Here is an 11296-nt window from a genome sequence, read left to right on the forward strand (position 1 = left end):
CAGATAGTGTCTTGACCAGAGGAGGCCTCATCAGTCCTGTTTCAGTTTCTCCAGAAGAAACTGAAAAGTACATACAGTTAGTTTGACTCCTGAATATAGCCTAGGATGAAAGATAAAAACTTGTTACAGATCAAGATAATTACTTAGTACTAGAAGTGGGGTAGTATCTCTCAGGTGTTCTCAAAGCATATCTTTCTAGCTGGCAGGATCATGCAGAGTTCCCTATAGGCATATCTATTCGATACCTTTGAATAATATTATTATCCCAAAATACAAATTATCCGAAGGAAAACATCTTCACATTTTCCACCTCAAAATTACTTGGTTGTGCCTGCATTACGCATATGCTAAGACTTTCACTCCCTAATCCAAAGAGACTTCCTGTTGTACTTCCTTCAGGAATGGTTCTATAGGTTCACCACCACCACCATCATCACCATTTAACACACAAAATTCCCATTTTTTAGAGGATTCTCATCCCTCATTGTGGTTGGGGATCTCCGAATGCATTCAAATTGATGTCGAGATATTTTTCACAGAAGTAAATTCTAGAAGAATTTGAGAAAAATAAGATCAAGTATTTCCATATTTGTCTAAGTTATGCTGGAACCTCTAGTTAGAGAGGTGAATTCAACCAGGCAATAGTATTTTCCTTTTATTTGGGATTTAAGTAATGTGTATTAGCTTGGATGATATTTTATAACATGTCATTTTATTTGAGCCCTCTGTCCATAGCTGGACATTCACCAATCATTAAATGTAAAACCAGAATTGAGTTCACTAATTCGAATGAAATTCTTTTACAGAAGAGTAAGCAGGGGTCTGGCAGGTGGCATGGTGGTTGAGGATGCTGGACTCCCCACACAGCTGACCACAGTTCGAGTCTTGGTCCTGGCAGCTTCCTTTCTCACTTTCCTTCTCTGTCTTTCTCTGGAAAAATTTTAAATAAATAAATAAAGTTAAATAAATTTTTTTAAAAGAAAAAGAAGAGTAAGCAGGCCATTGCTACCTAGAAATTAGGCTACGGTCTTTATAATTTTGGGGTTTTTTTGCATCTTATTAGACAATGTAAAACAAAAATATGTATCTTATTTGACAATGTGAAAAAAAACTAAAGAATAGGGATAATGTAGTCACAGCAAACATACACAACACAAACAATAATCAAAATAAAGTAGATTAAGAAGTTGTTAAAAAAACAAAAATGAGACTTTTTAAAATATTTGAACAAAATAAACATGTGCTCTGTGCAGTTTCTAATTTTCAGCCAGTAGTGTAACCTCAACATGTGTTCTATGCAGTTTCTAATTTTCAGCCAGTAGTGTAACATTGTACGTTTTCATGAATTAAAATGCTTGAAGCCAGCAGGTGACATGGTGGTTAAAGCACTGGACACCCACAGGGCTGACTACGGTTCCAGTCCAGGATGTGGCAGCTTGCTTCCTCACATTCTCTCTGTCTCTCTCTGTCTCTCTCTGGCAAACATTGCATGTCCTGTAGAAAATTAAAAAGTAACAATGATAAACGAAAAAAATTTTCAGTGCTCTAAGTCTGTATTTAGCCTACACGAATCATCATTACATTCTAGTCAGCTCGTCCTCGTTCATTAAACTTTGACCATTTTATCAAAAATATATATGAAATCCAAAATGTATTAGATAATAGACTCAATTGCTGATTTGCATCACCCGATCGGACTTACTGCGTCTTTCTTAACTCAATGAATCGATTCAGTTGTATTTAAATACATGCCAAGAATACAACCGTCGGAAGGGCCGAGTAATAAAGTGCCTTCAGGCCCCTCGTTCTTCCTTACTTCTGCTGCTTTGTTGATTAACCCCACATTTTTGCGTTCTTAAACAAGAAAGGAGGAAAGGTAGAAACTAGGACAGTTTTTGGATTCTAGAACGGTACCAGAACTAAATAGGCTTAACATTTGATCTGCTTTAAGGTAAGGGAGAATAGTTACCAATATTTACCAAGTGTTACCGTGACATTAATTCCCAAAAGGAAAAGCATAGAACTTTAAATTCAGACCTCAGCTAAAAACTTACGTCCTTAAGGACAATGACGTAAGTGATAAATTGAGAATGTGTGATTCATCGAAAGTCATCTTGTGTTGCATAATTCATAATATGACATTTTGTTTTGAGACATGAGTACTTCTTATTGCAGTTTCATACATAAGAATTTTAAATAAGAATAAAACTCATCATGAAAATAATAATTCTGCAACTTTCATGAGATAATGATAATTGCCTCAGGAATCTAAAGATTGTCACCATTTTTTTTTCATTTTCTTAAAAGTTACTTATAAATTAAAAATGTTTTATCAATTTCAAGTAAGTATGTAAAAAGTAAAGAATACATTGCTTTTCTCTCTACTACCTAAAATCATCTAATATATTCCCAATGGTATTAGTTTTCCTATATGTAGTTTTCTTTTTATTTATCTTTTCTTATATTTAGCTCTGTTCCTCTTTACAGCAGACAATATAGATTCTCAAAGCATAAACGCATTGCATGTCAAGCACGTCGAAGATATTACCATACATAACTTTTTGTTCTGTGTCTGGTAATTTTTTTTTTCCTGAGCCCTTCCTTCCTACAACTATAGATATCAAAGACTGCATAGGAGGTGATATCATCTGTTCCTTTTTTTAAAAAAAAATATATATTATTGGGACCAGTAGATAGCATGGTTATGTCACTGGACTCCCATGTTGTTGACTGTGCTTTGAGTCCCAGGCCCAGCAGCTTGAAAATCATGTCGAACGTGTGTGCATGTGTGCCCAAAATCCCAAGGGGAGAATGGAAGAGAAGGAATGGCAATGTGGCCATCTCCCCCGGGGGGTGATTTCTCGCTTTCTGTCTCTCTGTCTCTCCACTGAGCACATGCATCCTATAGCAAAATAAGGATAATAATAGTAAATTTATTATTATTGATTTTGTTACTGGGCATGTGCGCTCACCAGAGAGAGACAGAGAAAGAGGGAAAAAGGGAAAAGGAGAGAAAAAGCTGCTAGTTCTGGGACCTGAACTTGTTGGCCATGTGGGAATCTAGAACTGGTTGACCATGTGGGAATCTAGAACTGGTTGGCTATGTGTGAATCCAGCCCCTTAATCACCAGTGTCTTAACAACCATGCCCAAGGTGTCATCTTTTATTTTCTTTTTTTAAAGAGGTTTTTGCCTTAGGGTGCATGCACTCACTGGAGAGTGAGACAGAGGCAGTGAGAGGGAAAGTGAAAAAATCACCTCCTAGGGGGATGGCCACACCGCAATCCCTTCTCCTTCATTCTCCTCCTGGAGAAATCTTGGGCATGCACACACACGTCCTGCATGAGTTTCAGGACACAGGGTCCGGGACTCAAACTATGATCGGCCATGTGGGCGTCCAGTGATGTAAACACTATACCATCTGTCATCTGTTTTTAAACCTAGAAGCTATCCTTTGTCAGTGAATTAAACAATAGAATTAAATATCAAAGCTTGAGAATTCTAATATCACTCTTGATAGAGCTTCATGGGTAGTGTAGTTCAATTTGTAGCGTGAGTTACATTTTTCCACACTTTGCCTCTTCTTCATTTCATTAATATTAAGATTTATTACAACTTACTATATTGTTTATGTAGAAACAATGTTGATTTCTCAACTTATAAATTAGTTTATTCAATTATCCAAAAAATGTCTGATATAAGCTTCAAGAATGAAAACAATGCTTTAATCTTTATTTTGGTTTTTAAAAATTTATATTTATCTGCCAGAAAAGTAAAAGATCAATCTTAAAACAACTTTAACTTTTTTATGACAATGGATCATAATGAAAGTCTACCACACAGTAATTCATCAATCTAGTCTGAAAAATGATAGCTTGAGATTATATTTAAAATTTTAGTTAGAAAATTTATAAAACAAGGATAACTTATCTAACTCTATTAAGTAACTTCAAGCATAGCAGATGATGTTCCCACAAAATAGTGTCAAATTCTTAGCTGAAATTGCACTTGTCTACTAAAACGTAGGCCTGTTAGCCAACAGAGTCCTGCTAAGAACAGAGACAGGTGTTCAGGGCAAATATTCTCTTTAAAAGCAGACACATGTAGCTACTGGAAGCTTGAATTCAGGTGGCACTAGCAGTAGGACACAGCTGCATGATGCTGGAGCTATATAGGAAGCCTCACAGTTCGGTTACCCAGGCATACCTGAACAAGGTGGGTGCGCTACACACACTCATGATCCTGACTGGCTGAAAGGCTGTGGCTGTCATGACAAGACTCCCTCAGGCCTCTTCCCTCTCTTTCACAAGAATAACTAACTAACTAACTAACTAACTATATATGTTTTCAATTTTTTGTTTTAAAGGTTTTTGACATAGGACACATACACTTGCTAGAGAGAGAGACAGAGACAGAGACAGGGAGAGGGAAGTGAGAAATTATCTCCCCCAGGGGGGATGGCCACACTGCAATCTCATCATATACACACTTTTTAAAGCTTGCATTTAGGCACTATATCTCAGAAATTCAAGCAAAACATTAGAAGAAGAATATGGAGAACTCAGTTTTGTTTTTTGTTTGTTTTTGTTTTTTGAGAGAAAGATTTTTGCTATAGGGTATGTGTACTTGCTAGAGAGACAGAGAAACAGAGACAGAAAGTGAAAAATCAGTCTGGAAAGGGAGCAGGGAAGGACCACGCCACAATCCCTTCTCTTCCATTCTCCTCTTGGGATTTTGAAGATTCATGTACATGTGCCCAGCATGGATTTTAAGTTTCCAGGTCCAAGACTAGAACCATGACCGAGTACTTGGGAGTCCAGCAATGTAACCATTATGCCATCTGCTGGTCCTAGGATTCAACTTTATTTTAGCAAATTAGGACTTGGTTTTTGCTTTCCCCTTTTACTTTCACCTGTATTCTATAAAAATGAATAAGGTAAATTCTATGAAATGGGAAAATATTTGGCATTATAATTACAAAACAATTATAATTACAAAGCTGTTATAATTACAAAACAATTGCAAAAATTTTACAAATTTGGTAGAATTTTTTTTTTTTTGGAGAGGTTTTTTTCACTATAGGGCGCGTGCGCTCGCCAGACAGACAGAGAGAGACATAGAGACAGAAAGTGAGAAATCACCCCCCAGGGGGGATGGTCACGCCGCAATCCCTTCTCCTCCATTCTCCTCTCGGGATCTTGGGCACGTACGCACACGCGCCCGGCGTGAGTTTTAAGCCACCGGGTCCGGGACGTGAACCGCGGTCGACTATGTGGGAGTCCAGCGACATAGCCATTACGCTAACTGCTGGTTCCCAAATTTGGTAGATTTTGATAAATTATAGACACCTAGTAATAAATAAGTCTTCACTGCCTTTCACTCTGTGATGAAATATTTGTGCTTCAAGATATTTTGTCACTTTTTAATCTTTTTTTTTATTATTAAGGTTTTGCCTTAGAGCATGTGTACTTGTCAAAGAAAGAAAGACAAGGAGACACAGAGAGAGGGAAAGTGAGAAATCACTCCTTCAGGAAGGATGGCCATGCTGCAGTCCTTTCTCCTCCATTCTCTTCCTGGGATGTTAGGCCATACACAAACGTGCCCAGCATGATTTTCATACTGCCTAGTCCAGGACTCAAACCATGGTTGACCATACTCATTTGAGATAATTTGACCTTCTACGCTTGTTTTTGGGTACATTGATAATCATAGCTAGGGATACATTATTACATTTTATGACTGTTCATTATAAAAACAGACCAAAAACTTAATCACAATTACATTATCTCTTGAATATGGAATTGGCTCACTTTAGATGATTCCTTGGAACAATTTGTTGATCGCCTTTTACTTCACACTTTGGGTATTGCATTAATTTAGCACTTTTTTCATTGAAAAACTTGTTTATATGTTCTGCTTCTTTAAAATTATACCATTTTATAAAATTACATCACACCAGCTTTTCTATTATCCAACATACCAATAATGTGGCTATTAAACTGAAATCAGTAACTACAGATCATAACCTCTCTTTATAAAGTTCCTTTCTTTATAAGAAAGTCAGCAGAAACATGCCTGTGAAGGAACTTTTTGCAAGTAATCAGCTTACATGGAATGTAATATAACCATTTGTGTGAGAGTTAGTGAGCTAAATTATTGGTAAGAGATTATTTGCTTTAAAATTAAAATATAAAATCAGTCCACAAGAGTCTGAATTATAGTTCAGTATTGGAAAAAGGACTTTCCAAAGCTTACTTGAGTCACAGCTTTGAAGCAACCCAGAACTTTAGGTAAACTTACTTACAAATATGATGTACAAAAAAGTCATGTTTTTAATTTTTTAAAATAGCGATTAATTGTGATCCTCTCACATGGATTTTCCCTATCCTGAGATTAATCTATAAATATTCACTCTGAAAGCAAACATTGGTTTTGTCAGTACGCCTGGATTGTTTTTGCTTGAAATGTTTTGTGATTATCCCATAGACCTTGACAGCAAAGTCACCACTGTGAACCTCAACTGTATGCTGCGGATGGAACTTCAGGGGTTGTTTTTAAAATTTCATTTGGTCCTCTTTTAAAAGACAGAATGGACCTTAGGAGAATCTCATGGTGTGAAGATGAAGTCTCATTTCCAAAGTTCAATTTCAATTTTGAATCTTTTATTTTAGACAAATTTGTAAAGAATTCCAAGACCTCCTGAGCCAAGATAGATCACCTCTGGGATCCTCCAGACCCACTCCAATTCTAGACCTTGACATCCAGAGACACTTAACACATTTCAGGTAAGACTGGTCCTCCAGTGTACTCAAACTCTCTTCTAAACTGTTAAACCATTTTTACTAACCTGAACATTTATGTATTCCTATCATAGTCCCATTTAGAGATACTGATATCACTAATACATTCATATGGTGACTATCCTTGTCTGTCCAGGCTGCTATTAAAAAAAATAAATAAAATAAAAAATAAAAACAAAAAATCCTAACACCTTAGACTAGGTAATTTATGAACAGCAGACATGAATTGACAATGTTACAGCCTGGGGGGTTCAAGATCAAGGCATCTGCAGATTCAGTATCTGGTTGGGGCCTGCTCTCTGCTTCAATGATGATGCCTTCTCAATTCGTCCTTACACAATGGAAGGGGTGAAAAGCTCCCCCATGGCTCTTTTCTAAGGGCACGAATCCCATTCCCAAGGTCTCTGCCCTCATGACCTAATCACACTCTACACCACCCCTACTTTAATACTATTGCATGGAGATTAGGTTTCAACATATGAATTTTGAGAAGATGCAGGCATTCAGACCATAGCAGTGGCTGCCTGAATTCTTTGCAATTCCAAGCATGAAAAATCATATTGAGAGAGTAACACTGCCTAAAGCATTTTAGATCAGAAATTGTAATATCTTTCTGCATTTGTCGGGAAATTGTGACTTTTCGAAAGTGAACACTATTATTTCAAATAATCCCTACCACTTTTAAATCAGGATTCTGAAATCATTTAAATGACTCTTTATCTCGGTGATGTGAATTGTTAAATGGACAGATGATATGACAGAAGTTAAAAGGATATCATTGACTGATTTTCCATGAGTATGTTAATAATTTATACTCAATTAAAAATTGCAAATGGTTCTGAAGTTAGGCCACACAAGAGCCTGAAATGTATTATTGAAACCATTTTTTAAATTTCATTTTCTGAAATGTTTTGAAAGTGAATAGAATATTTTTTCTAGTTAATTTATGCCCTAGATACAATGTGAGAAAGAACACAGTAATCACTCCAGTGACTTTCACTTTTAAAACTCTAGAATTCTAATGCCTACATGATTTTTAACATCAGTATAAAAGTGCTTTATTCTATTTTGGTTATTACTTGGTTTTTTAAAATGTTAAGGAATGACTAGTAATAGATTAAATATTTTAAAGAATGTTTTATCTAGTTTTATTTATTTTTTAGTTTGCTATAGGACACATGTGCTCACAAGAGAGACTGAGAGAGAGAGAGAGAGAAAACCTAAGAAACAAGCCACCAGGTCCAAGACTCAAACCGTGAGAACCGTGATCAGTCATGAGGGTGTCCAGCATCTTAACTACCACACCACCTATACATTAAACTAAACTTTCAATACCTGTCAAAGATTATAAGGTTTTTGAGGAGGGTGCTCCATTATCTAAAATAATGGATACTGCGCTGCCTCCATGGCCTAGTGGTTAAGGCAGCCAGATCTCACACGGCTGATTGTACAAATCCCAGAAGGGTAACTGCACCTGAGTATGTGCATGCCCAAAATCCCAAAAGGAGGAGCGATGGCGAAGAAGGAATCACAGTGTGACTCATTTTCCCATGGAGATACTTTCTCCTTTCCCTCTCACTCCCTGTCTCTCATTCTCTCTCTGGTGAATACATACACTCTCTAGTACATAATCATGGCAGTAAGTATTTAATGTTTAGTCTGAACCATCAGAAATTTTAAAATACAATACTTTAGTTCTCAATGTCACACGTTTCTTCAAAATCTAGTAGACATTTCTCTGGAGATTCTTAGGATTTATCTCCCAAAAAGGCACCAAATGCATGATATATTTTACAGGACTCTTCTCCTGCCACTTAGTTGAGTTATTGAAGGCAAGTGTATTGAAATTAAAAGAGAGTATAATGTCCAGAAGTTCAGAGCAAAAGGCATTGCAGTCAATAGAACCATTTTCAACTTTAGGACCATGTGAGCTGGATTGTTCAAGGGTAACTTATTCACTCTTTTCAAACCTTTATTTCCTGAGATTTAAATGAGATAAAGACCCTTCCATTATACGGTGGCAATGTGCTAAAAGAGATAAAGAATTAAAAGGGAGCATTCAATAAATAATTTATTTGCCTCTACCACTGATCTAAGTTTTAATGGCATCAATGACTCCACCCTTACATCTGTACAAAAATTTTTATATTTTTTGCTTACATATACATGAAAGGAATTTATCTTTTCTTAGAATGTCAACATAATAGTTTTTTATTCAAATTTAATTCTGTATTTTAAAAAGTTTGTTAAATTAAAAATGTACTCTAAGGGGGAGTGTCTATTAAAGAACAGAGAATGGAGACTCTATGTCATGTGTCTTAGGTTATTTCCAGTCAGATGCTGAAGCCTTTATTGGATGACGAGTGGTCCTTTTTTAGGCTCAAAATAAAATAGAGCATCGACGTGCAAATTGAGTATCAGTTAGTGTGTGAAATAAATAGGCAAAACCTTTGTTTGCTCAGCATTGGCACAGTCTGTTAATTTGTTAATACATTAGTCAGTTGCCAACTTAATGGCATAGGATTCTTCAGGGAAGACTTTCATTGTTAAATGTGAGCTGAATGTTTCTTATGTGGGCTTTATATATGTGTATTTACTCCCCATGCAGACTATGGTAACAAGCCGGTGTTCCGCAGAGAACTAAATATGGAGTAAATAACTGTCTCCACCCTCAGTAAAAAAGAAATGGAGAATATATTTGGGATATAAAACACTCAAGATTAAATATGACTTTAGGGACTCTATTAGACTTTGACACATGTAACAATATCTTGAAAATATTCTAGCATTACATAATGTGTTTGCCTACAATAGCATCATATATAAAATTTTGGTATTTGTATGCTGATTATTTGGAATATCAGAAAATTGTGATTAGCATTGATTTTTTTAAGTGTTTGGTCACAATTTTCATGCGTTCTTCTTTAACAACTACCCAGATTATTATTGTTATTATTATTATTTTTTAATTGCCAGAGAGTGCAAACAGTCACTGGAGAAAGACTGGGAGACAAAGAGAGATAGAGACAGAAAAGACACACCCAGTGGGATGTGGTTACACTTTGGTCTCCTCTCTTTTTCTCCATTCTGTTAAGGTTGGGGCACACATGTACATGCATCTGGCATGTTTTTCAAGCCACCACGGCTGGGGTTCAAACCATGGTTAGCCCTGTGGGTTCCAGTTCCCTTAACTACTAGGCCATGAGGCCAGCCCTCCAGATTGTTTATATAGGCAAAATTTTCTGATGTCATAATGGAAAGTAGTAGGATGCTATAAATCACTTAGGCAAAATTCATTTTATAGTAACTTTTCAAAACTATATCTTTTATAAAACTGTGAAAAAATATAACATACAATTTACTGTTTTAATGATCTTTAAGTGTACCTTTCAGTAGTGTTAAGTATATTCACATCATTGTACAATCTCCAAGACTTTAATTTCACAAAACTGAAACTGAAACTCTGTACCCTACTTTCATTTCCCGCCCACCATCCCAAAACCCTAGCAATCACCATTCACCTTCTGTTTCCATGAATTTGAGTACACCAGATATCTCATATGACTGGGATCATGCACTATTTGTCTTTTTTTGAAACTGGCTAATTTCACTTAGTGTAATGTTTTAAATAATGTTGTAACATATGTCAAAATGTCCTCCCTTTCTCTCTCTCTCTCTCTCTCTCTCTCTCTCTCTTTTTTTTATTAGAGATGTGTTTGCTATAGGGTGCTTGCACTTGCCAGAGAGAGACAGAGAGACAGAAAGTGATAAATCACCTCTCAGGGAGATGACCACGCAGCAATCCCTTCTCCATTCTCCTCTCAGGATTTTGGGCATGCAAACACACACGCCCGGCATGAGTTTTGAGCTAACAGGTCCAAGACTTGAACCACTGTCAACTAAGTGGGAGTCCAGCAACATAACCATTATGTCATCTGCTGGACCCTAATGTCCTCCTTTTTTAAGACGGCATAGCATTCCACTGTATGTACATATTCCACGTTTTGTTTGCTCACTCATCTATTATTGCACACTTGGGTTGTTTCCTCCTCTTGACTATTGTGAATAGTGCTGGCGTGAACAGGGACTGTGTAAATATGTTTTTGAGATCAAGATCCTATTTACCATTTTGTAAATGTGTACTCAAAAGTAGAATTGTTGCACTACATACTAATTTTTTGTTCTCTTTTTGAAGACCTGCTGTACTCTTACTGTGCCATCTTAGATTTCCACCATCTTTTTTTTTTTTTGAGAGGTTTTTGCTATAGGGCGCGTGCACTCGCCAGACAGACAGAGAGAGACATAGAGACAGAAAGCAAGAAATCCGCCCCCCAAGGGGGATGGTCACGCCGAATCCCTTCTCCTCCATTCTCCTCTTGAGATCTTGGGCATGCACGCACATGTGCCCGGTGTGAGTTTTAAGCCACCGGGTCTGGGACGTGAACCGCGGTCGACTACGTGGGAGTCCAGCGACATAGCCATTACGCTAACTGCTGG

At 36.8% G+C, this 11296-nt stretch overlaps 1 protein-coding gene across 1 annotated transcript in view; it reads left to right on the forward strand.

Moving 5' to 3' along the window:
• Positions 1 to 11296, forward strand: part of TFAP2D (transcription factor AP-2 delta) — an 84372-nt gene that overhangs the window by 44874 nt on the left and 28202 nt on the right. The window contains exon 7 of the mRNA XM_006149107.1: positions 6671 to 6784. Within this exon, the coding sequence (XP_006149169.1) occupies positions 6671 to 6784 (114 nt within the window). The remainder of the gene's footprint in view (positions 1 to 6670; positions 6785 to 11296) is intronic.

This window comes from Tupaia chinensis, unplaced genomic scaffold, assembly GCF_000334495.1.
Source record: "Tupaia chinensis unplaced genomic scaffold, TupChi_1.0 Scaffold000252_1, whole genome shotgun sequence".
Lineage (NCBI taxonomy): Eukaryota > Metazoa > Chordata > Mammalia > Scandentia > Tupaiidae > Tupaia > Tupaia belangeri.